Source organism: Ochotona princeps, chromosome 6 (assembly GCF_030435755.1).
Source record: "Ochotona princeps isolate mOchPri1 chromosome 6, mOchPri1.hap1, whole genome shotgun sequence".
NCBI lineage: Eukaryota > Metazoa > Chordata > Mammalia > Lagomorpha > Ochotonidae > Ochotona > Ochotona princeps.
In genome coordinates, this window is record NC_080837.1 from 55,271,618 (window position 1) to 55,299,142 (window position 27,525).

At 39.4% G+C, this 27,525-nt stretch overlaps 1 protein-coding gene across 4 annotated transcripts in view; it reads left to right on the forward strand.

Moving 5' to 3' along the window:
- NPAS3 (neuronal PAS domain protein 3) overlaps positions 1–27,525 on the forward strand; it is an 830,044-nt gene that overhangs the window by 592,875 nt on the left and 209,644 nt on the right. For all 4 annotated transcript variants that reach the window (XM_058666321.1, XM_058666323.1, XM_058666320.1 and 1 more), the window contains exon 4: positions 5,388–5,477. In XM_058666321.1, the coding sequence (XP_058522304.1) occupies positions 5,388–5,477 (90 nt within the window). The remainder of the gene's footprint in view (positions 1–5,387; positions 5,478–27,525) is intronic.

Here is a 27,525-nt window from a genome sequence, read left to right on the forward strand (position 1 = left end):
GAGTTGGGGGGTAATTTTTCTTCCTTCTGCACTGGAATGTAGAAGAAAGAATCACTCGTTTGAGATTGCTTCAGTACACAATTGTTCTTTTGAGGACCCTGTAGTCAGAATTCATTCTGTGAAATTGGGCAACAGTAGAATATGCATAAAAAGGAAAGCGGAGACAAAACTCCTTTGACCAAGATAAATCCATTTAGCACATTGCATTAAACATTAGTGTATCTTCAATCGCGAAGCTATAGTTAGCTTTACATCCTGCAAGAAACTAACCTCATCATTTGACAAATACTGTTAGAGGCATTCAGCTTGTGGGGTTTAGAAACTGCACCTTACACATATTTGTTATACTGATATCAGGGGATGCTACAGCTGCTGACTTCCGGGTCCAAGCCTAACTCCTCCCATATGCACCTCTTAGACTTACTAGGAGGTAACAAAGGCAATCTCCTATCAGCCCTGTCTGGATGGATGAGAAGTGCTTATACTAATAAGAAAATTGTCTTGATGAATCAGATACTTGCATGTCTTTAAAGTGTCTATTTTACTGTTTCTTCAAAAATTATGTTCTCGATCTGCTTTGAGGAAAGCAGACAGATTTCAGCATGGCTTGCTAATAATCTTCTCAAGGTAGGACTAGCATTAACATTTGTGTAGGCTCTTTTTCATCTTAATCCAACCTTAGTTAATAATCAGAAAATTCTACGTAGTCGGTAAGGAGATGTAATTAACCCTTTGACCCCAGAATCTTAATTGGCGCCTGTTGAAAACAATGGGCAGTTAAAAAAAATTAAAAAGTAGCCCGCAGTGATTGAGCAGCACAGTATATAATAGCTTTTTCGATTCCAATTAAAAAGAAATCCACAGAACTTTCAGATTAATCACATTTGGTGTTGCAGAGTAATTGATTGAATGTTTCCTTCTTCCTCCCACCTTTTTAAATGGAGGCACCCAAAATAAACCCAATATTGATGATATTTTTCAAAGTTTTGGGACAAAATACAGCTAGCTTGAGACCTACACCACCCTGCTTCAGAAGATGATAACTATTTGAAAAGGGATCTTCACAATCTAATTTAGTCCTGATTTTGGATCTCAATTGCTTCTCATTTTCTTAATTTCTAAAAATGTGTTTGCAAGGTAGTGGGAGAGAGAAAGAGGAAGAGCATGAGCTCTGATCTGCCAGCACACTCCTCAAATGTCTACCATATCTAAGGCTTCTTGGGAATGTGGTGTCAGGAGCCAAAAGCAGATATTGGAGCCAAGCACTGTAGCATGGGATACAGGCACCCATACTGAAAATTACTAGGCTAAGCACCCTCATATCTCATTCTTTATTTGAAAGGTAACCAAACCTGAGCCATGGATGCTCATGTTATCTATATACAGTTGGCCAAAATGGTAAAGACACAAGTGAAAAATATGGTTGGTAACTATTTTTTAAAAACTGTGATGGCTAGCAACTCATCTGACTTCTTAGTTTTCCCTCTACCGAACTGGCCATTATTTTTAATTGACTTGACTGGATGTCTTTGTGTCATGTAGCTTGACGTTCATTTAAATCTCACCAGGAAATCAGAACATGTGTCAAAGCCCATGTTTTTGCCAAACAAAACTGGCCAGTTCTTAGATGGCTGCTGTTTAATAGCATCAGATGTTTAGCCTCCAGATATTCTTTCTCCCTCTGCCGGTGTCCAAAGTTCCCCTAATGCATATGAGATCTGAACCTCCTGTTAAAGACTACAGTTCCCTTAAGGGAGAATAAAAAGGATCTGTATAGATGGCAGATGACATCTAGAAATAGCCCCGGATGCCTGGGAAAACCACAGCCAAAGTCACTGTAATGCTGGTCCCCCAAATAACAGGAAACACCAACCCACTGGCATCCAATTGTGAAAAAAAATCTCGTAGCTCCATAAGCAGGACTCTTGAAGAAAATAAATGCCCATCTCTTGATCATTATGATGTGATGCAGGGAAGATGAACTCTGGACCTGAAGACAGAGCTGGATTTATTAAGTTAGGTTCAGCAAGTTCAGTTCAGCAGGTTTAGTTCTGGTTAGATAAATTAAGACAGAGCCCCACCGTTCAGAAATTCATTCTGTTTGGGAGTTGAATAAGCCGAGTAGATCCATACATCATAAATGCCTTAGTAATATTGTGGGAGTGCAGAAGATGCTGTCTTAGCTCTGCCACCTGCTGGCTCTCCAAACTTGCGTAGCTGCAAAGCCTCTTTGTGCTGTTTCCTCACCTATAACATGAAGGTTAGATTTCAGGTGATCTTCATTCCAAGTGCTTCTGCCTTTATTCTGCTCCATGGTAGTCTTCCAGCTGCCACCAGCGTCCATGGAAGTTCACCCGAGACCTCTCACTACATTGTCACTCTGATTTGACAGCAATGTATATGAAGGATGGAAAGGATGGCTTGTGTAGTCGGATAATTGTGTACCAGGTCACGGATGTGAGATTGAATAGAAAACCTAAGGAGACCTATTTGTGAAAGGAAAGGTAGGAAAAAATGCAACCGCTTAAGCCATGCTTCAACAACATCTTGTTGGAAGGGAACTTCTGTCCCTTTGCACTGGTTCCAGGTGAGTTGCCATCACCATGCCACACCATGCACTTGAGGAGTTGAATCTGAAAAGGCTCCAAGTCATTTGGCAGTTTTGTCAGTGGTAAGGAGCCTAGTGCTTGTAGCAGGCATGTTCTTCTCCACACCTGGTTCAAGGGGAAACATGACAATGCAAAAGTGACCAGTGACCTCCTGTGGAAGAGTCACACAAATGCTCTTCTACTTCACCTTTGTCTTATTACCCCAAACCGTATTCTTCTAGCATTTTAATAAGTTGTTTTTTAAAAACTTGTGTTTAAGAAGTCATAGTTTACCTCTTAGTATAAATATCGTAACTTCAAAAATGTCAGGAATATTTATCTTTACATCAATTCACATGTATCTATTATAGAAACTTTATTTTTGGTAGAAGACACTGCAGTTATTGAGTGTGACCATTGGACTTGAGTCTCCAACCTAGAAAAAGGCCTTGCTGCCTCATTAAACTAAGCCTGATTTTCCTTGAATATAAGATGTAAATAAAAATACAATTACTTCATTTGGCATATGTGAGAGTTGTGAGCCAATACACGTAAACCACTTAGCACATAGCATTACCTAATCGGATCTGTTGTTATTTTGTGCTCTCCTAGTTAATACGTGATTTGTGTAATTTGCAGTTTGTGAAGACCTATAATGTGACTTGTGAATTGTTTTCAGCAGCCACTCTAGCAAAAATGGGGAATGAGTGCCATGTGCAGTTTCTGACCAGTAGGCAATAAAAATGGGTCAAAAATGCTAGGAAATCCAGATCACATAATTTTGTGTACACACACATGCATGTACATGCGTACTCCGTGTACACATCAATACATGTATTTCATTACCTTAGTGCATTTTGTTCTGCTGTAACATAGTTCCCAAGTCTAGACAATTTGTAGCACAGACATTGATTTCTTAAAGTTTTAGGAACTTGGCTCTCCAAGGTCAAAAGCCTTGCATCTGGCAAGGGCCTCCTTGCTATGCTTTCCCATGGTGCAAGGTGGAAAGGAAAAAAAGCAAGAAAAGGAGCAGAAAGAAGGCCAACATTATTTTAAAACCTCCCACATGGTAACTGCCTCACTCCAGCAGTAACTATTAATGCATTCATGGAGCAGAGTCCTTTTGACCTGATCTCATAAAGGTTTCACCTCTCAACACTCTCTCAGCATTGGGGGGTCAAGTTCCTAATACATGAACTTTGAGGAATACATTGAATTTGTAACATTCCTGAGAACATAAGTATTCTCAACAAATAATTCAGTATTTTTGGAGCATGACATTATTGCTAGCCTTTGTGGACATGCATATTTCTAACCAAACTGTATATACTACTTCCATGTTTCTGGATGCTGAAAATTATGTCATTAATTTTATGTTTATAAGCACTTTGTTCCCATTGTAGATTTACTGTAATTATAATTTATTTCACAGCCTTTGTTTACATTAGTGATTTTGAGAACATTTGTTCTTGAGCCAGAAGCATTTGTCCAACCCACTTTGATGTGATTTGATTAGATAGAAGAAAAAGTTATGGTGTTCTGTTGCACAGTAAGGTTACTATAGATAGTCAAAATGTATTGTTTTTTTTTTTAAACTGAAGGAAAATATTTCGAATGTTTCACAGTAAAGAAATGGTAAATATTTGAGATGATAAGTATGCTACCTTAATTTGAGCATTATACAGTGTATGTAGGTGTTAAAGCATAAAATGCACCCCAGAAATACATACTTTTTACATAATCATTAAAAATGAAAAATAAACATGAAAAGAAGGAAAGGGAGGAAGGAAGGAAGATGAGGAAGAGGGAGCATAAAATGTGCTTGAATTGCAAGAATGTGAAGCGTTTTTCATTGTTTTCAACATATAAAAATGACAAATGAGAAAATAGCCTTGCTCACCATTATTTAAATATTAAACAACATATGCAGGTATTTAAAAAAATCATATAATTTCAAAAATTATGTATAATTTTTATGAAACAGGTAAAAGGTTTTTAAAAAGAATTTGAAGCTAATGTGTTTCCAGGTGGACAGATGTGTTGGAGTGGAAGCCAGTCGCTATTCAGACACTATTCATTAAACTGTAAATGCGGCCCTCCGTTAAGAGAGTGGAAACGGGTTTCAGGAGTCAGGCCTGATGCGATGTACCCCCGTTTTCTTCCTGCCTGACTTTGTTTCATTTTCTGGAGCTATCACAGAAGCTAGATCACAATAAAACTTTAATACAGAGTTTTGCAAACAAGGAGTATAGTTTGTAAGGGTTCAGCTCCTGAACATTCACCTATAATGTATTGACTGTGTCTTAACAACCAGCGAGAACGAAGCAGGCATCATTCTTGATTCGGTTACAAATTACTGATGTCCATAATAGTCCAAATGGTGATCCTTTTCACGTGGGATCCTTTTTCTGTCCCTTCATTCCATTTCCACTCCTGTTTAACTATTTAATGGAGAACCTGGCTGGTCAAATCTCAGTATCCGCTGAGTCAAAAAAAAATTAATACCAATGTCTCATGAAGTCAGTGTGTCCTTACATTATGTATCACTGTAAAATATCGTGAGGAAACTTACACAGACATAAGGAAGTCCCTGAAAAAAAAAGGAGAGCTTGCAGTCTTAATCAGGCTTTTAATCTACTCGTGTTTGCAACAATACTGAAGGATCTTAAGTTGAAACTATTGAATATGAAGGAAACTTAGTTTTAAATTTGCTATGTTGCTTTGTTGCCATTGCCGTATTAATGGCATCTCCCTTGTATATTTTATTAACCTACTTGTGTGTTTATTCTTTTCCTGCAGTCACTGGATGGCTTTGTATTTGCACTAAATCAAGAAGGAAAATTTTTGTACATATCTGAAACAGTCTCCATCTACCTAGGTCTCTCACAAGTAAGTAAAACAATTTGAATTCTTGGTAGTGATTGCAAAGGCTCCTCCAGCCTCCTGCTTTCCCTTCTTTAAAGAATTTTCTGTATAGCGTGAATTATCAAATTTATTATTTCTTGCTTCTACCTGGCTCTTCCCTCAAAGTCCTTGAGAAACCTAGTGTCAGTGTTGAATGTTCAGAATAAACTTGCGCTGAAAAACTTGAGTCCCTCTCCCCACCTGGCAAGAATCATTATTAATTTATTGAGAACAAATGAAGTTTCTTCCCTCCGTTGTTTTGAACTTTGAAACCTGTGTGCCCGGTAGGAGAGGGACACACTAATGGTGCTTCCCTTGTGTCCTATTACTGGATGTTTATGGAGTACCCTGCATTATCCTGGGAGCTGACACAATGGCAGGAGTCATTTGGAGTCAAGGAATGCTGAAAGAGACCATTAAAATGTGTAGCAAGGAAGATTCCAGCAAGGATGTATTTTGCTGCCTTTGCAAATGCTTTCTAATGCAGAAAGAAAATAGTCTTTCATTGTTTGCCACTTAATTACTCAGAGATGTGTGTGCCAGGCAAAGAGGAAAAAAAGAAATGGAGGCTGATGGGACAAGGGATAAAATCATGGAGGTCAGTTCTTGATATCTCCCAGGAAATTCAAAATTTTAGAACCCTTGGATGCTAAGACACAGGCAACATCAACTGAATGCCAAAATCTTCTGAACAAAAATTGGCAATTCAGCTAATTACCCAGATTTTCTTTTTCCATAAAAATGCTGAACATCTGGGTATTTGTGTCTATGCAAGTGACTGGTTGAGTTTGACCAGTTTCATCTGCTGGTGTGGCACAAGACAAACTCAGCTTCATTGGGAGCAGTGTTGTGTGTCTGTGGGGGCAGGAGGTGGAATGCCAGGTCAGATAATCTACCTCTCATTCAGTTGCCCCTTAGAGCTAACATTGGCAGTAGGATACGTTGCTCATAAGCAGGACCACCCCAGACTCACTGCCCCTGAAAGTTGGCACAGCACTAAGGAGATCCAGCAAGGCTGGAGCATCTCAGCTATTAGTGAGTTTACTGGCAAATAACTAAATCAAGAAAGACATCAGGAAACATTATAGAGAAAAATCTGGCACTTGCAGAGACTTGGGGGAAGAGGAAAGACGCTGCCAACTTAGATTATTTACTATTGAGAATCCAAACCAATGATCTAGCTCATTAATGTTTCCTCGAGGAACATGCAAGTTGTTGGCTCTAATGTACAGGGTAGTTCTTTTTATGTGGACTTCAGAAAACCAAATTACAGGAATTGAGCTATTGTTAGTTCCATATTCTTGTATCATGGAGATCTCTTTTTTGATAATGACCTTTAAAAGTCTGGAAGCCTTAATCTGTTTGGGATCTAGTACTGAGAATCTCCAAGCTTGAAATTGGTGCACCACCCTCTTGTGAATACTGTGGAGAACTGGAAATGCTACTAGGTGTTGTTTGGCAATGCCTGTATTCATCTGTTTCGTGTGGAGTATCCAACAAAGTTTAATAAGCCAGTAAAGAAGAAGGATGAATAATTAGTTTAAGCAGGTAAATGCTAATTAGGGAACTCCTGAAAAGCATCCATTATATACTAGCTCAAAACACATTTTACAGCCCTGGTTAGTGGTGTAATCCAAATTCTGTCAAGGCAACTGCATTTTCTGTAATTGAGATGTGTATGTTTGCTTTGCATAACAGATGGCTCTGTATGCTTAGACTGATAGCTAGGAAAATAATAATTGCATTATTCTGGCCAAAAGAATATTAGCTCTTGGGTTTTGGCCATTTCAGTCAGTCCTCCTGCCAGCACAGCATATGCACATATATGGATTGGATTTTCAAGGAAATTGATGCATCTGGAATAGTGTGGCCATCTGAAATATCATCTGTTCAAGAAAAATTTGGCTTTAACCCTGTGCTGGTTTCTCCCTAAAAGCAGTTTATTTCACTGCTTTCTCTACTGTAGCATTAAGTCAATCTTTTTCTAGAATCTGAGACAAATAATTGAGGTTTCTACAGGAAAAAAGGCAACTTTGTCGACCCGGCACAGTATCTGGCAACTTCCATACAGTCTGTCCCTGCTTTTGTGTGTGATGAGTTTTAGTGCATACTGGTAGATAGCATCTTGATGAACTGGGATGGGGTGGTGGCCCGAATGCACCTTGCTTTCTCCTGTAGTGTCTCTGTGCAGGGTCAGTAGAAATAGTCAGCTACACAGGAGGGGGCTGTGAAATGTGAGACTTCACCAGGAGTCCCTGTACAACTGAAGTGATGAGGGGCACATCGGAAGAATGTGATTTTTTTGCATATCGCAGCATATATATTAGGGTTCAAGACTAAAGTTTCAGAACAGTTCTGAGTTAGCATGAGATGTATTTTATTCTGAAAACATTCAGTTTAAAGCACAGTATATTCTTAAAAACCTAGATCATGAGAGGGAAAAAAAATCTGGCAAAACTTTGAGGATGAGTTTGTAATCCAGGTTAGGTTCTGAGTCCCAACAGAAAGATGGTGGTCCTCAAACATTTGTTTCAGTGTTTGTTCTTTTGCAAATGCGCATGGAGACATGCACGGCCTTAGTTAAATGCACACCAAATGCTTTGCTTGTGTTGTACCACTGTGGCTAAGCAGTTATTCCATCAAATGTAAGACAGTGAAAGAGTCAGTACAGCAATGGTTTTCTTGCATAATGATGCTGGGTATCACCAAAGCCTTACCCAGTGAAACAGTTGAGGACTGTTATGTACATGTCAGCTTGGTAGAGCAATCCAGTGCCTGCATAGCTAACTCACAAGATACCCCTTCCTCAATTTTATTTGCTTTCAACATGTAAATAAATATGGTGGCTGTAAAACAGCTTATGCCCGGGAAAAAATTAGGATTCTTTTTTTGGCTCATGGAGAAACAATGTGGGAAGATTTCTACTCAGCTCTCAGGATGGTACTCCTCACCCAGCATGGATATAGAGAAGGCAGAGCAGATTTGCTCCTTTGGACTCCACTGGGGGTTCTAGCTCCTGGTGTGTAGGTCCTTGCTGCATGTCAACAGTTTTCTCCAAGTTCAGTTGTTCTCCTATTGGTGTAATGCTGGACATGACGTGGACTCTATCTGAGCTCCAATGAAAACCCTTTGGACTTTGCCAGTTACATGGTGGACACTTCAATAAGTTCATGGACAATGGAATTAATAAAAAGTACATTGTAGTGCAGGAAAAGAATGCAATCCATACATAGTTTTTTTTTCATAAAATGCATTTTCTATGAATTTGTGTGTGACCTTAACTTCTAAAAAGTGGTTTGTAGGAATATACAGGGTTACTCACTTTTGGGTGTGAAAATGATTCTTGGTTACTCATTGTTAGGCATTATTATAACTAAGGTGCTACCATCTTGATGCAAAAATTGTTTTGCAGAGAAATTAAGTGATTTCTTATACCTGGTGATGACATTGAGTGCTATCAGAGACAAGCATGCTCTCCAATTATAATGGAACAGGCAGAAATGAAAGTGAAGAAAGAATATGGAACACATTATGTTACCCTAAAATATAGCAGTGATATGTGGCCAGCTTTTATGAAATCTCTCAAAATTTAATCACCCAAATGTCCAAAAGAGATTTTAAATGGCAAATAAAATACATTTGTAGTGGATGTAGGACTTAACATTTGGAGAAATATTCATGTATTGGTTTATATTCTCTCTTTTCCTAAAAGACTTGATCGTTTACAGGATAATATACCATAAAAGAAATGTCAAAATAGGTGTAAGAGAATAAGGAAAAAAAGATAAAATTATAAAATTCTCTATGCCCACATAGTAGGAACACATAAATGGAGGTTTATAAGATGTAAAATAGATGATCCACTAAGCTTCAGGTTTCAACTTTAAGCTGCCCAAGAACCGAAGTAAAATGGGAATTATAGTCAGCCATCAAAAATAGAAGCCATTGTTTATTAAGAAAGGCGAAGTTTTTCTGGTGCAGAAATTTGAAAATAAATCTCACATAGCATTGTGATACATCATGATAACGTAAAGACTGGCACGTGGATTAGTTTCCGCTGGGGTCTGTGGTCACAGCAAGGCTGTAATGAGCCACATGGTGCACGCATGCGCACACACACACACTAACTCTCAAAAGGCAGTTCTCCCTTCAGCCCTGCATGTGCTGAAGACCGTTCTGAGAGTGACATTTTATTCTGGAATCCAGGCCTCAAGGCAGCATTGGCTGGTGTCATGGTTTACATGGCTTCAAAGCAGCTTTCCATTATCTACACTTGAACCCTGCCTTTCCTTGTAAGTCTCCAGAGAAACTGACCAGTGTAGTTGTGAAAGACCAAGGATGTGTGTCCCATTTCACCAGAGGTTTTACATGCACTTCACATCTTGGAACACATTTTGTTTGAAAGTGAAATAAGAAGAAGTCAGGATGATTCTGTTGTACACCTATGCCGGTGAAATATTTCCATGCTAATGTAGAATCCTGTTTACAGCCCAAGGAGATCTAGAGCAAACTAGGAAATTAACACTTTCTGTAGTTGTGCTCCCTACTTGGCAAGCAAAGTCTCTCTTGAAATGTGTTCTGGTCCCCTCCTCCCAACCCCCAGGCCTCCAGTGCCCAGCATGCAAATCATGAGCCACTTCCCTTCTTCCCACCCAGTCCTTGCTCTCATGGAAGATATTTCCAGGCTATTGTAAGCCAGCCAGAAGGTAGCTGCAGACAGAGTTACAAATTGGCTTGTTTCAAGGCAGCTTGCTGAAAGGGGCAGGGTGGCTGCGGATATAAGAGCTAATAGAGGTGAAGGTGAAAAGGGGTAAATGGTCGCTTTAAATTTAGCCTTTTAGTTTAAGCCATGCAGATGCATTTACCAGAAACTCCTTTCCTCATCGTGTTGTTCATCTCCGTGTTTTAGACTTCTCTGCATTTGTTATATAGAATGGCAAATAAAATTACAGCAACAGCACACAAGTACAAGGTCAAATAAATGACAGAGCTCAGTCTATTTGTGAAGCTATTCTGAAAGGGAACCATGGTGCCAAATGTGGTTTATTTGAATAATAAAGAAGAATTAGATTCCCCTGATAACTTGGCTGAGGGCCAATAAATCACTGGAGGTTAAAGATGCTTTGCAGTTGCCGTGTCTTGCTTTTGCTTTTCCAAAGTGCAAGCCTCAACTCTTCCATTCTGTTTTTCAATGCAAATCAAGCTGAGGTTGATACGTGGTTAATATTCCTGCTTCCGTGCTTGCAAAAGCTACAGATCTGTATGTGTGTGTATGTTTGTATATATAGTTCTTTAGTGGAGTGGGGGAATAAAAAAAGAAAGACATTAGCTTTCCTTACAAGTTATTACTCTTGTTTGGCACCATCACGTCTTAGAGAGCTGGAATATAAAGACAAAAAAGGTATTATTTCAACACAGCAGAGGGCTTTACAATTATGGAGCCAAGTGTTAGCATTTTGGTAGATGATATTCTAAATTTATGCAATGCTAAGATAACTGGGGTTCGTTTTAATCAATGAATGCAAATATTGCTCTATGGTCCCCCTTTTAAAATTCTTTCAAGCAGGCATAGCCTAATTTAGAAAAAAGGAAGAAGAAAAATGAGTAATTTTCTGCGGCTTGTAACCACCTCCCCCACCCATTACCACCACCACCAGTAAGTCTGCATTTTTCTCCTGTACTAATCATAAAAAGTTCATCACTTCTGGATGTAACAAAGAAAAATGCCCTTTTGAATACAGAAGCTCTGAGGGTTTGGAGACTATTGAGGAAATATAAGCATCAAAATAATTCAGAAACAGTACAAGGCACAGTGGCACATTATCAATTTACAACATTTAAATTGATAAATGCTTGGTAGTGAAGGCCTACAAGGGCACTTTGAAAAGCAAATAGCGACCTGGTGAAGAAATTGATTTTTCCCCCCCGAAAATGACTGCATGATGCATCATTTGACTGCATGCTGTCCGAGTGCTTGACAGAGATAATCTCAGCAATCCCACGGGTGACCTTATCGTTCTCACCAGGGCAACTTTGTCTGCGCGCTGACTTTGTGCATGTCAAGGTTCCTCCCGGCAGGATCCTTGGGGGGAAAAAGTTCCTCTGTTCGATCCAGATATTGAACGGCTCGCTCTTCCCCCTTTCCCTTCCACCCCACCCTCCCAAATAGGCAAACACGCCTCTCTGTTTCATCCATGATTATGAATGAGCCCAGCAGAGGAATCCAGCTCTGTACGTTCTGTATCTTTGTTGAAGCTGCTTATTACCTTTTAGTTCGCGTGGCTCTTGAGCGATAATCTATACTGGCAGGGATCTTTTTGTCAGTAAGAATAGAAAACTCCCTAACATTCTCCTAGGGTTCATGGTCATATTAAGCAGAATGTAAAAGGCTAACTCATTTCTTTCTTCCTGGTACCTGCAGGAGTTCCCCCACTCCAACTCCTAAAATCTTCACATAGAAGTGCCTTTTGAAACTCTTCCTTCATACATATTTGTTTCTCATAACATCGTTCTCTCGGCATCCAGGAATTCTAGAAATCTCTCCAGAACTTGAAAATAGCAAGACAGTGACATAAGGGCCAGCTAGCACGTCACCTCACACTGTTTGGCTTGGCATCCCGGTGGCAGGCTCTTGGCAGAGGTCTGATGTAATCCGTGAGGCTTCTTTTTTCAGAAACTGTTGTTCTCCCATAGAGGAATTAGTGATGAGTTTCGGATGCTTAAGCTATCCCTGTTGATGTATATGGATGTGTGCCTGTGCCTGTTTACCACTAATCTTCCCGCCACACGGCTTGTCGTTGGTAATTACAATTCTTGATTAGCCACTTCTTGGAAGCAGCAAATCCCCTGCCTGATTCGGCCCCCTAAAGCTACAGTCCCCACTGCCTTTGACACCCTCGGTTCACCATCTTCAACCCCTTTTACCTCCTTCTTTCATCCACAACATTAATTCTGAGTGAACAAGACGTGCTTCCTTGCTTTTGACAAGATTTGCTGCAGTCTCATGCGACAAAAACCCAACACTCATTCCAGATTCAGAAAGTAGGATTTATAACAGCATTTTAATTTAATGTTGGATGTCGAACATATAAAGAGATCACAGTAGTACTAGAGCTGAAAATTGATGCCTTTTTTATTAGTGTCCTCTCAGAAGTGGGTGAGACGCTGTTTGTGCATTGGAGCACAGAGCAGCACAGGCAGATGAATGAGGGTATGCTATCTGCAAGGAATCATATTTCAAGCCAGTGTCGGCCTCTATTGATGTGCTCGGAGTTGAAAGGTTATGCTAGGAAATGCCATCCGAATTTGCAGCATTAGAAATCCGTAGAATAATCTGCTGGCTGTCACTCTGCTTGGGGATGTTTCACTTATTTTAACTCCAAATTAATTTCTTATTACTGATGCATTTCTTGCTCTGCTCCATGCTTTCATCAGTCCCCAAATGGGACTATTTAAAAAAAAAAAAAAGAAAAGGAAAACAGGTCTTTGGAGGAGACCAACATCTGTGAAAGAAAATGAAAGAAATGTGTGTCATGAGCCTTGAGAATCATGTTATTCTTATTCATTCTTTGAACATATTTTACCAGGCAGTGAGACTAAAAACACAGGACATCTGTGCAAGGGAGCCTCTTGTTGGGAACCTGAATGCCAGCATCCTAGGACAGTTCAAGAGAGGCTCATATGGTCAAAGAGAGAAATCCCCAACCTTCCACACTATTTCTTTATTGCTGGAGTTTTAAATAAGCAAAAGAAAAAGGAAGATGGAGTGGTCCTCCTTTCACAAATCAAGGGATATTAGATAAATTTTAAAAAAGACCACTTTGGAAAGAGCTGTTAGTTTGTTTTATTTGTGTGGCTAAAGCAGCATTTTCCAAGTCATTTTTGAAGTGGAACACTGAGCGAAAGGAAGATTAAGAAAATTTAGTCATCATCATTTTAAGTCTGTAATTTATTCATTTTTAAATAATGAAATGGTGTTTTCTGAATTAATCCATGTATTATTCATGCAGGCATTGGCAATGTAATGTCCTTGGTTTTCTGGAAAGCAATGTATACTTTGCTAGACAAGCAGTATTCTCTGTATTTTTTTTTATTTTATGGCTTATTTTATTATGCAAAGTTGGAAAGCAAAGATAATTTCTGTCTGTAACGGTGTGCTTATATACACAGTATATGCAAACCAATCCTTCTACAGGTAGGGTGGCCCTTCTGACTCACTTGGCCTGAACCCTATGAGGATGATGTGTAAATGCAAACTGCTAATAGGAAGAATAAGAAATAACTTGACCTGGAGGACAGGAGGTCACAAAATCGTTAAATGCATGTGGAATTCCAGATTTCATTTCTATACATACACACTCAATCTATATTGGATTTTAGCTCCTAAATGGAAGATAGTTTTCATGACAGGAGTAATGTGGCAATAATTTCAGTTGCAACACAATAAGGAAATTGACTAGGTTTTTGCATCAGTTCCAGAATTAGACTGATAACTTGAAAAAACGATGCCAGTTTTCCCCCAACAAATACCTTATGGCATTTTTGTTTTCTTATTCTGATTCTCTTCTTTGGATGACAGTACAAAGATGTTGTCTGTTTCCTAAAATGGAAGCATCCTTAAACAAATTGATAACTTGATTTGATCATGGAAGAATCTTTTGACATATATGTGTGTAAATTTGTTTATTTACATTTCCCTAAACATCGGTGATTGTCTTGGATTCCTGTTTTTTTGTTTGTTTGTTTCGCTTCCTCGTATTTTTATTAAGAAAACAATTTCTAACATGAGTCACTAAAATACAAATTAGTATGTGTTCTACAGCTGCAAATTTACCAGTCAAGATAAAGACAAAAACTTTCTCTGATGTTATTAATTTTTTGATATGCTAGTGGATTAAGTCTGTTGCTTTCAAAAACTGTGCCAAGTTTATCAGAGTGAGAAAAGGTGTACTTTGCCGTGGTAACAATAGAAAATCCGCTCTCAGTTAAATAGCAGCTAACATCTAAGGCTTTAAGGAATCTACAGGTTGAGAATGGGTGCTGGCTTTCATTATCAGTTTTTTCTCTTGACATCCAAGATATTAGTTCTAATGTACTTTCTTAGATGCTTATCTCTGTGTAATCAAAGCCCCCAATTGTGGAAGTTGATATTTATTAGGAGCTTAGAAAAACATTTGCGTAAGTTGTGTAAGGGGGAGTCAGGGAGAATCATTCGCAGCAAATAAGCCTGGCACCCTTAGCTCTGACCTGGTTCTTTCCCCTGGAATGTTCAGGCTCCTTTGGTTTGAAGAATTGGGAAGGCTAGCAAAAAAAAAAATTCAGAAAAACAAATTAATAAGTAAAATATTATTGGCTAGACAAAGTATTTCTTTAAGTGGTGAGTTCCTTTCTTGCCTTTGAATGTCTGGGGTGAGAGTTATTATCTAAAAGAAGCAGGGAAAATGGAGGGAAACAAGAGAAACGCCACGAAAGAATTGAAGTGTTGAGAGGCATTCTATTTTAAAATCAATCAGAAAATGAGATTCTGTTGGCAGACAACTTTTTTAAGGGCCAGCATGGCTCACCCCTCCTTGTAAGCATGGGAATATCCTTAGCTGTGTAAGGAAACGCTGTTTGCAACTTGGTCATGTGGAGTTGGGAAATGTGTTCCCATGACTCACGCTGCAGAGTTCTGGCTAAGCCTGGATCTCCTTGGGGTGCTGTGTAACCTGTGCTGTCCTGTCTCCATATCTCTGTGAACTAAGACCAAAAGGCATGCATCGCTGAGGGCAGAAGACGGGTGTTCCAAACAAAATAGGAGGTGATCCCGGGAACGAGTTCCCCAAAATAATAATTTTGAAAACTCACACTTTTTCCAGTTCATTAATTAAAATTGACGTCTATGATGTTTCCAAACCTTTTCACTTGAGCAGACGAGTAAATCATGCAATTACTGGCACTCATTCAGCTTTTGTAGTTTAAAGCACAGGCCCGCCACCTTGGCTGTAGCACACACGGAAATGAAAAGAGTTGAACTGAAGATATTTCTAAAATGTCACAACTGCTCTGTGACACTGGATGATATGTTTATCCATTCATTATCACCGAGAACACCTGGGGCGGTGCTCAGGAAATCAGATAGTGCCTTTTAAAATAATTATAAAAAGATGCATAGATTAGCAAGCGGAGGGGAAAACAGACAATCCCGCATCACGATGTTGCTAATTTTGGTCTGTTGCAGGGCATCAGCTTCCAAGTCACAACAGTGTAATAACTGACTACAACTGTCAGCAGTACTGAGGAGAGAGGGTGCCAAGTCTGACTATTTCTAAAAAGCAAATGTTTCCTGGAGATGAAATCCAAGCATTCATTTTTTTCTGTTTATATAAAATGAAGACTCTCTGGGGGTGTTTCCCATTGTCAGTTTCTGTCTGGATCCCTTTTGTCGGTTGCACATGCAAGCCGTGGCCAAGAGAAAGAGCCCTAGATAGGGCTCCAGGACACAGGGTTCTTACTGGTCTGGCCACTGTTGCCCATCAGGTGAATGACCCTGGAGCAGCATGAATCTTAATTTTGCAGTATGAAATGCGGGGGTGATTTCTCAGCTGCTTTGTTCTTTAAGATGTGTGCTCGCTGCAGTTCACTCAACACTGGGCATTTTTTTTTTATCCTAAGCACCCGGGTAAGGTTGGGGGGAAGGGAGCCCTGGAAGAAGGAGGCTATTTTATTTTTAACCTTCAAAGGAATTTAGTTGAGCAGATGCTACCCTGAACTAGTCAGAGTAGAAAAGAAATGATATGGCTTTTAAAGGGCACATCTAGCATATCTACTGGGGTAAAGTAATTCTGGCAATGCTTCAAAGGATATAACTTTTGATGGTAAAGTAGGTAGGCGATGGAATGAAATCACATATGGCAAGCTGTCAAAGTCTCCTACACTTTCAGTACATTTATATAAGTGCAAATGGAGACTGCTCTGATGGAGTCCCTAGCAATTTCCTGCTAAGACTGCTTTCAGATTATCTGATATTATTTGACTAAATTATCTCTGTAGAAGCCGAAGACAACTTTTAGAATCAAATATTTTGAAATTAGTTTTCCTCTTTGGCAGATTATCTAAAGTATGAATTGCTCTCATTTGAGCACTTAAAATGGAAAGGCTTTGGGTAATAGCAATTATATGAAAACAAGGGTCCTGAAGTGCTGGGTATCATGCTGAAAAGGATAGATATGTTTATAGGTCAGTGATGTCAATAATTGAAGTTCTGGTAGAAACTCTGTCATTACTCTTTCATCCTGGCCTCATGCAAAGGACAGACTGAGTCTTTTTAACGAAGGTATTTCATTTTCGAGAATAAATACAGACTTCATTGACTGTAGGCATTTCAACATAATGGATTCGTTATCACATTTCCTAGACCTTCCATTGGATTCCGCGGACCTAAAGACTGGAGAAAATGTAAAAAAACCAAACACAACACCTACATGACTTTGTGGTTGTGTTACCTGAAGATGGACTCATCACTCTTGGTGTCTTTTCTGTGAAGTATCCCATCACTCTGCAGGCCTTAGCTGTTCATGTCAAAGGATCATTAATATTGATTACTATAACTAACATTGAGTGAGCACTCACTGTGTGCCAGTCTTCCTAGTATGTGATTTCAGATAAAGTGTAGAATCCTTCAGTTGTTAGGTATAATTACCATCCCCACTTTATGGATTTTACAAACTGAGAGAGCTTTCTTGGGGTTGTACAATTAGAAAGTAAGCTGTGCAGTTTAAACCCATCTTACATGACACCAAAACTCTCAGTGTTAACTGTTGTTGCTGGCTGCCTCTGGACCATTTAAGCTAGTTCGCGTATAGAGTTATTCAAGTTTTATGGATTTAAGAAAAAACTGAGACATGGAGAATTAAAGATTCTAAAGAAACATGGCTTACTCTCAGAATGCCTGTGAGTGTATATAAACTTCAGAATTGCTGAAGTCACATAGGCACATATAAAAATTCTGATAGTCAACATTATTCAAATTATTACAGGATTGAATAACAGGACATGGTAATCAGTAATAAGGGTCTAAACCTAGGATAACCATGTTGTTCTCCACACATTTAGTATGTGTTAATGCATGCCTGCATTCATCAAGTACTTAAACAAAAGCCTATATGTAGCAAAGACTATGCTAAAAACTAAGGCCCCTAACAACTAATATATAACCCTGCCTTCAAGGACCTTGTGTCTACAGCATGCCCTGGACATCACAGCCAGACTACAAGGACCAATATGTAGGAGACTGAAAATAGTTCACGAGTACTACATGGCATACATTGCAATGGAGAGTTACAAAAACAGAGAATGTGGATGACTACCTCTGCTTAGAAAAGTTGGCAGGGATTTATTGAAGAAGGAATATTTTAGGTCATGCCTTGCTGGGTGTTTTCCATGGGAAAAGTCAGGGCTGTGCCAAATTGGAAAGGGTGTCATGGTAAAAGCCATGAAGTTGAACTTTCTCCATTATACCCTTGGGATGCACACAATAGTTTAGAGGAAAAACATGATCTTAAATGTGTGCTTCACCTGCCGTACATACTGGCATGCATGGGAACCAGGGTAGGGAGCAGACCTGGTATAGGTTAGGGGAAGTCACCCCAGCTAGGCTGTAGCTCCTACTGGTTTGCGTGAGGACCTAGTATGAAGTGAGTAGGGTTGAGCTGTACTACAACACCCACTGGTTCAAGTGGAAGACAGGGCTGGAAACAGAATTGACCCAGCAATAGCAACGACCAGCATGTGCATAAGCTGATTGGGCTGACAGACTGTGCCAGACCCTGTACTAGCAAACTCACACAAGAATCAGGCTTGGGATCATCTCAGATGAAGTTTCTTTGGAGATTCCTTAAACTGAACTGCTGATCTCAGAACCCCAACCATGAAGAGACTATGTCAGCCAGAGGATACTGAATAGGTTTCATTGTGATTGGTACAGCAAGATTGGCAGCAATTCAGACCTGTTGAACTATCAAAACTGCTTGAGCAGGACCCTCAGAGCGTGCCTCACTTCTGGGACCTGGGATGGCTGGGTGGGAGGCTAGATGGGGCTTTTCCCTTTGTTTCTCCCCTGGCCCCAGATACAGAGGAAAAAATGATGATATTAGTGTGGAAACAATGGTATTACCCACTTTCCTGTAGCCCTTGACCCTTTATACCCTAATCAACTAAGTAAGATTATTTTAAAAAATAAATTTTAAAAATATATGTGCTTCAGAATAAATAATAATAATTATTATTATTCTGACCAAAAAAGGAATATTCACCAAGTAGAAGTCTGGTAAGTAACCCAGGGAAAAATACGTAAGGATTACAATGAGGCATAGCCATGGATATAGGAGAAGAGGGTGGATTTGAGAGGTCCATTCCGGATAAGGTCAATGCCTTCGTCATTGATCAAATGTCATGGAAGATAGGAAGAAAGTAAAGTTTTTAAACATAGTTTGAATGTGATCCTGTGGCATTGGAGAAGCTGGGTGATATGTGTTGAATAAACAAGCTACAAAGCTTAAGAGGGAGATTAGATTAAAAGTTGGTAGGAAAGTGGCTAACATACTAGTTTTACCTGACCACAAGGAATTGCAGTGTCATTACCAGGTTGAATTTGAAGCAACGAGTGGGGGCTGTTAAGGAAACAACACAGAAAAATCCCAATTTAGTAGCGGATAAAGAGACAAGGCATCATTTAAGATGAAGCCCAAATCAGCTGAAAGCAGCTGAGGAATACTCTCCTTAAGAAAAATCATGGGAAAGAAAAAACTGGGAAAGGCCAAGATAATTAGATTTCTTTTTTCTTTCAGAAAGGATGTAATCAAATTTCCAAAAGGTAAAATATTATGAGGATCAAAAACATCTATTTCATCCAGCATTTGAAAGATTCCAAGAGTTGTACATATTATTAGTTGAACTTGTGAAGCCTGATACCCCAGTGCAGCGATTTAAGGAGCAGGAGGCTGAAATGTGCTGATCGTTGTTGGTCTCTATGCTAGTTTAATAGTAAAGATGAGAGTGAGGTTAGGAGAGCGTGAAAAGTATGTTGAGGGAGGCAAAGGATGTTCTCTTTAATCTTTGAGACAAACTCAGCAGTAATTTGAGAAGCTGAGGCATGTAGAAACAGGAATGTTAAAGATCTGAGAGAAGGATAATCATTGGATACGTGCCTCAAAAAGATGAATCGGCAATGTGCAGGGTGTGAACTTGGCTAATAAGGAGAACTTTTTCTTATTCTCCCGGATGGAAGTTGGGAAAGTGAGTGGGAAAGGGAAGTGATCCATCTGGAAGGAACTTAATGATGTCTGTTATCTGCTTAAGGCAAGTCCAGAACATCATTTGTTGTTGGTATTCATTTTTTTAATGGTTGCTTTTTGCCAGAGTTGGTCAGCCTCAGTCCACACAGTAGCATCATGGATGGAGGTAACCGAGAACTGGTGATGGTAGGCAGGACAAAAGATCAAAGCAGGAAGCCAGAAGAGTTCTGAATCCTTGACTGTCCTGGGAGACCCAAAGCATAGGAAGCTTAGAAGAGGTCATGGATTCCACTCAGCTTGTGTCATTCAGCGTTGGTTTGTAACCACCAGGAAGCAGGCGGCTCTCTCCTGTCTTTCCTCTGTTACCTGATGATTCTCAACTGATATTGGCAGAATCCAAAGTTGAAGGATTGTGTTCATTACTTCACTCTATTAATATCTGATATTATGAAAGGGGAATTGATGAAGAATAGGTTTACAGTGGTATTTTTAACAGAAATACTATCCTTTTTCTTTTTTTCCCTTTTTTAAGGTTTAATTTAATTTTATTATTCCATGATATAACTCCATAGGCTCTGAGATTTCCCTGTCTTCCTCCCCACAACACTGATTTCTGAGGGAATTGAGAATTGGCCTGCCATATGACCCAGCTATTGCATTTCTGGAAATATATCCGAAAGAAATCTACATATGAAAAAGGGATTTGATATCCTCTATTTACAGCAGCACGATCTACAATAGTAAAGGCATGGAAACAGCCCAGATATCCATCAAAAGGGGAGTAAATAAAGAAACTGTGGTACATCTGCTCCATGGAATATTAGTCAGTCATTAAAAAAGAATGAAATTATACCATTTGCAACCAAATGGTTCTAACTAGAGACTATTATGCTCAGTGAAATATGCCAATCCCCAAAGGACAGATATCATATGTTCTTTCTGTTATAAAGCAACCATCATGGATAAAAAATCAGTAGCCCTTTCAATGCTATATTTGAAATATTCGTTTTCTGCTCCGCTCAAATCTACATGCATGTAAGCAGACCAGGTGATGAGTATCTTTGCCAGTTGTCACCTTGAAGATGCCTTAATTTTCCTCACTGTTTCTCAGGATGCTGAGGCCCCTGTGGTTTTTTTTTCTTCTGCCTCATCTCTTCATATACCTAGTCCATATTTGATTTAAAGAACATTGCTTTAATCATGCAAGGCTTGGCAACAGTGCAGTCCTTCAGTCAGCTTTTGATAAGGGAAGGAATTTGTTAGTTGGCGTTTACAGTAATGATGAAAACAGTGTCTATGGGATTTTCAAACCCATTTCTAATTGCTGTTTTTCATGGTCACTGGTTTTAAGAAAGAAAACAATTTAATCAGTGCAATTGAACTTACCTCTACTATAGTAAAGGTTTGGTTCATGTCAAATTGAATACATGGGACATAAGCATTGGAAGCTTTGAGAATATGTCTCAGTATTGCTTTGTTTCTTGAGAAGGAGCAAATAAAATGAAGGGTATAGTAAAGGAAACTGAGAAAGAAAAATACAAAGACTTCAGAAACTTCAGAAAGTTTATTGGAAACGAAATTAAAATATGCTTATATTGGTGCACAGTTTTTTGAAATCTGTGCAGAGTTATTTGATAAGTGCATTTCCCATGAACTTTTTTGAAGACTACTTTTATGTTCCTTTTATCTCCCCCTTCCCTTTCATGCCCACCTTCACCCTTAATGGTCAAGTACAAACCTGTGACAAGATGGACATTGTTGAAATATGTAAATGGAATCTGTGATCTATACCGACTTACAAAAGTGGGCCTATTAAAAAGAACAAATGCCATCCTTATCTGTTTCCAGCTTAGGTTATAGTAGGTGGGATGGTGGAACACCAGATTCCCTTTGCACTTGGCGTCATAAACCACACAGTTTATAGTTCCAAATGAATTTGTAGAACTGATTGTTTTATTATATTTGAGTGTAAATTTTTCATCCCCTTCAGTTCCACCACCATTCTCAAAGAATACAGGTTTTGTGCTGATACAATGTTTCCTAGCTCTGGGCATGGCCTACCCCTACTACTGACTGTAATTTACTTTTTGGTGTCTGTCGCCTTGAGCTTGCCTTCTGACTAGCTTGTTGAATGATGTGCTAATCCATTATATTTTTCAGACAAGTGTATCGACCAGTATAAACAGACTGGAGGGCACAAACCTAAATGAAAGCTATACTTCCCTGAATCATTTAAAAAGCTACTGCTTGGTGGCAGTGCAAAATAACTTAGCTCTGTACATTGAGTAAAGGAGAGGAGAATCTCAATAAATACAACAGAAAATGGTAATATCCCTGCCTGCAGGGTGTGAAACCAGGTTTCAGATGTTCACCTTTATTCACCTCTAGCATTTTAACATAGTGATCAGAAAAGGCTACTTTAAAAATGCTCCCCCTCTGATACAAATCTGGAGTGAAATACAGCCTCCTCTGTCTTTGGTAAGGCCTTCTTCCCTGATCCAAGTGTGTCTTTCACCGAAAATCACCTACCTTATTGTAATGTCTTTATACAAATACAGAGCAGAATGTTGACACTCACAGGAATTGCAGCAGAAAATGGAAGCCTTAGACTGGCCCCTTCTGTCTTTCTCTATTAAAGCGAGTTGGGAATGGATGAGTAAATGGGCTGCGGGGAACTAATTTTTCAGTTAACCTTCAAAACAAACAAATGAACAAGCACGAAACATGTTCGCGAAACCCCAACTCTTCAGTTTGCAAAGCCAAAGCCGTATGGCGAAGATATTCCTGGTCTTAGTGCTGGAATGTGTAGCTGCCGAAATGTGAACCATGCTTGCACCCAATAAAACTGAAGAATTGTGAGCTTCTTCAAAGATTACAATTTGACTAAGGCTCAGCAATTGATCATCTGGGATTCGTTTTTGCCCCATGGTATATTTGATGTATGGTACTTAATTATGCCGGGACTGTCACATCTCTTCCAGTTGTCCACATTTAACGAACAAAACCCCAAAATAACAGAAGCACATTCTTCCAATTTCCTTGCTGTGTTTTCTGAAATCCACAAGGCTTAGTATATGTTTTCCATCTTGGTTTTATCCTTAATGGCCTGGTGCAACTCATCGTCAGTCCTTCTGTGTGTAGGGAGGAGGAAAGTGTCAGAGCACAATCCCATGTCTCTCATTTGATGGTCACAGCAATCTTGGAAAGCTGAGGATTCCCTGTGAATGATGGAAACCAACATTTTAAGTCCTGAGTGGCCAGGCCCACTGTGCCACTCCTGTGTAAACTAGGACTCTAGCACTGGGCCTGATCTCTCACATCTCACTTCATTTCTTGTCGTACATCTTCAACCAATTCTTTTCTTCCTCCAATGGTGAGAACGAATCACCTGAGTATGATGCAATATCCTTCCCTCTCCTCTTTCACAGCATTTTTACCAATAAACTAACTTCCACATAGTTTTATTCCTTTAAGGGACAGAGGAAGTTTAAAAAAACATGGTTGAGTAAGAATACCTGTAGAGATCTTCATCTGTAATCCTTATGACAGCTTCAAAGTCTGAACCTGCAGATGCACTGATCTGTATCAGCACTTATAAACCCTTCCCCGCACTCCCAAAGCAAATAAGAAGACCCTTTTTGGCCAACAATGCCAATCTTTGACGTCTTGTGTGCTGCGCTGTTCATTTTGAGCAGACCACATAGAGTTTGCAATTCATTTCTGGTCCTAAGACAAATGGTTGGGCCCACCTATTCTTTCTAGTTCTTTCCAAAGGGTCCTACTGACCAAATCTCCTTGGTTTCTTTCAAAGTTCACAATTCATTCTTCCTTTTCCTGCTTCTCACTCCACAAGACAGATAAATGATTGATACGCTTCTTTTGCTAATTCAGGAGTTTGGCCACTGGGCCCAGTCATTTAGCCTATATGGTTTAAAAAAAAAAGTACTAATGGCTTGGCTCAATGTAAGCATTAAATAAATGATTGTAAACTCACTGAATGTCCTCCAACTTCCATGGGATGTTTTGCTGTTATGAATAATCCTGCAGGTTGGGCTTTCATCATGGGTCAGGCACTTTTGAACTTTGTTCCAGTCTTTCACTTTAATCTGCTCAGGGGAGCCATCATGACTAAGGCCAACTGTTGTTTAGCAAGATTGGTTTTATTTGCCCAACTTACAGATCATGTAGTGAAGCTTGAGGGGCAAAACAGGATTGTCTTTTCTGTCACTGCAAAACGTTAGAAGAAAGGTAGTTCAAATGTTAGCAACAGCTGCATAGGGTGCAGTGGGCATAAACCCGTATTTATTGAGAATAATCTATGTGCCAAGCTCAGTATTAGTAGCAGGAGTATGGTAACAACAGCAAGTCTGCTTACACTTGTGCTGAGTACCAGAAATTATCCTAAATCCTCGTTAAGTGGTTAGGTAGCCAGTACTCTTAGCAAGCTTACTGAGGAGGTAGATTATATCAACAAGAACTTCCTAAGGTAGATTTTATTATCATCCCTGTATTCTCCAAAATGACTAGACCCACAGAGATTGCTCTCATCGCTCTAGTGGAAAAGTGAAGGTGCTGGGTTTGACTGCAGAGGGCAAAATGAATTAAAGAGTGGATCTCACAGCTAAGTCCTTGTACTCATATATCTCCATAGTTGAGGCTCCATATAAAAATAAATAAAGAAGTTCAGAGATGAATGTTTCCTGGAGTCACACCGCAACACTTAACTGCTAGAGAAGCATCATATTTTAGCAGGTGATTTGGGGTGGACAGTGAATGATCTACAGGATGTCAGCATGTGACTTGACAGATTACATATTTTAGTTTCTTGGTATTTTCAGCTGTAAAACAAGAATAATTATGCAGGTGCTCTCTCTATTATAATGAGAGATGATAAAGATGGATGAAACAGGACATCCAGAACGAAGGACTTAACGATGGATGTGCACCTGATTTCGTAGATCTGCTATGACTAATAACAGAACTGTCCCACCCAGAAACAGGCTCCCTTTCCAGTTGTGCAGTTCATTATGAGTTATTAATTTTTTTAGCCTCATTCACTGATATGTCTTGGCTGTCTGTGTGGTAATACTATGGGGAACAAAAAAAAGAGAAAGTTAGTTTTAAACTAGAGGGATCAAAACAACAATGTAATGAGATATTTTTCCTGCTATTTTGAAAACAGCCAAAGTTGGAAATAAAGATCTTGTGACTGTGTGCGGGAACCAGGGAAAATGGGAAAGTTCAAGCAGTACTACAGATGTTTTGAGCAATCTGGGTGTTTGGTCTCCTGTACTTTGGCCAGTGAATCGCTCACCGAATTTCCTCTGTGCTATTTTAGAATCTCAAAAGGAATTTGAAATTACATTTCCATATTTTGTGAGTCAGTCATTTGGAAGTCATAAAATGGTGAATATTTCTACTTTGTAATCTTAAATCTACAGTGATAGTGCTTATAAATCTACTTGATATAGTTGGTAGCAGGTTTGTTTTGTTTTATATTATTGGTGCTTGTTTATTTGAAAGGAGGAGTTTGTGAGAAAGAGAGAGAGAGCGACAGACAGACACACAAACAGAGAAGGAATCTTTCATCTGCCCTGCACTTCTCAGATGGTTAGAGTGGCCCGGGGTGGTTCAAGCCAAAACCAAGAATTCCCTTTGGGTCTCCCACAGGAGTTGTAGGGACCCTAGTATTTGGACCATCCTTTGCTGTCTACTCAGGCACATTAGCAGGCAGCTGGATCTAAAGCAAAACGACCAGGACTCAAAAAGGTGCTCATATGGGGTGCCCAAATTATAAAGTAGTGGTTTATCCCACTGCACCAAACATCCTTTTTTGTTGTTTCCTTACAATGTACTAGTATCTAGAATTTGGCTATAGGACAAACCAGGTCAATGCTGAAGAGGTGTATATAACAGATTAACTGGGAGCCAGATAAGCCATTTTCCTAAATACAGATTTTAGGGTAATGAATGCCTTCTTTTTTTTTCTTAGATTTATTATTTTTATTACAAACTTAGATATACAGAGAGGAGAGACAGAGAGGAAAATCTTCCATCCGATGATTCACTCCCCAAGTGAGCGCAGTGGTCGGTTCTGTGCCGATCCGATGCCAGTAACCTGGAATTTCTTCTGGGTCTCCCGCATGGGTGCAGGGTCCCAAGGCTTTGGGCCATCCTCAGGTCACAAGCAGAGAGCTGGATGGGTAGTGGAGCTGCCGGGATTAGAACGGTGGCCCATATGCCTTCTTACATGGGCAAAAGGAAGAAGCTGCTAAAGGTATGATGTGAAAGCGGTATCTTAGATAGCTAGATTAAAAAAAAAATCATCATTTGCTGTGAATTAATCCTGTCCTTAATTCCCTTCATAAATGACTTCAGGGCAGAGAAGGGAATGGGAAATAATTACAAGAGGACTGCATGAGGCCAGATGGCAGGCATATTTGAAAAGCCTAACAGTGACCTGCGGGCATTCAGTGCACAGGAGAGCCTTTTGCTTACAACCTCTCCACTCTGGCCAGCTGACTTAGCGCCGTGGTAGTTGCTCTCACTCCAGAGGCGGGTGGGACCAAACGTGGCCGCCTGCTGCTGCCTCATTCTCAGCAACTGAGGACATCATCTTCAGAACTAGTAAGCAAAGTCATTCAGTTGGCTATAAGTTTTCCAACTTAGAAAAGTCTTCAGGTTTTCTGGAAGCTCCAACTCTGACCTAGAATTATCATGTTTGCTTTATTTTATACACACACTCACACACACACACCCCAAGATGGTACACATTGCTTTAATTGCTGTCCCTCCATAATTGGAAGAGATGGTTTTGAAGAGAGTCCCTCAGCACCCACTGCCAAACATGTTAATCCATTTATGCAGCTAAACCCAAGTATTCATCCTACACATCAAAATATGTGAACCTTAGCAAGATAAAAGCTGTCCAATCCTGATTTTGTTTCTACACAGATGGCTATAAACATGACACCGGAATATTAGTCTTGGCTTTTCTTGACAGACCTGAAAATTGGCCATGCAGAACTGCTTAAAATTGGTAGGAAAACTTACCCTGAAGTTTGCTGCTGATGAACACAAGAGAAAAAAAACATAATTATTGGAAATGCATGTCAGAATAAAAAAAAGTGTCATCTGCTTCGTTTCTGAGTCGTGGCCAGAGGTGTTGAATAAACTTGATATTTCAGGGGTGAAAAGGGGACTTGTGCTCATTGTAGTGAAATAAAAATCCATGTTATAGTGTACGGTGTAGTAATTAATTTGTACTCTGTCAAGCCCTTTAATTAAAAAGCATTTTAATTATGAAAATTACAATTTTAAAGAATAAATTAATTAAAAGGAGAGAAATAGACTACATCCATTCTGAAAAACCATGAGGTAAACAGTTTGATAAATATCATGTAAGATATTTTATGTGATCCTAAATTTATACAGGTTTGTACTTTAGAAATCTTATGAAAAATAAAATTTTTGAATGAGAAAAATTTGAACTTCAAGCACATAGGGGTTAGCAACAAGTTCATGGATCATGAATCTTATGGGGAAAAGTGTGCATGGGTTTTAACAATTATTTACACCAAAATACTCCTCTTTTAGATCCATCTGTATAGCCACTGAAAGACTGCATTCACTCAAATAAATATTCCCTTTTCCCAATTGCAGTCATATCTATAGTGTGCCTATTCCTAAGCAAGAGAGTGCTGTAGAATGTGGGAATGCTGGCAAATTGTCTACTATGCTTCAAAATGAGAATAAAATAG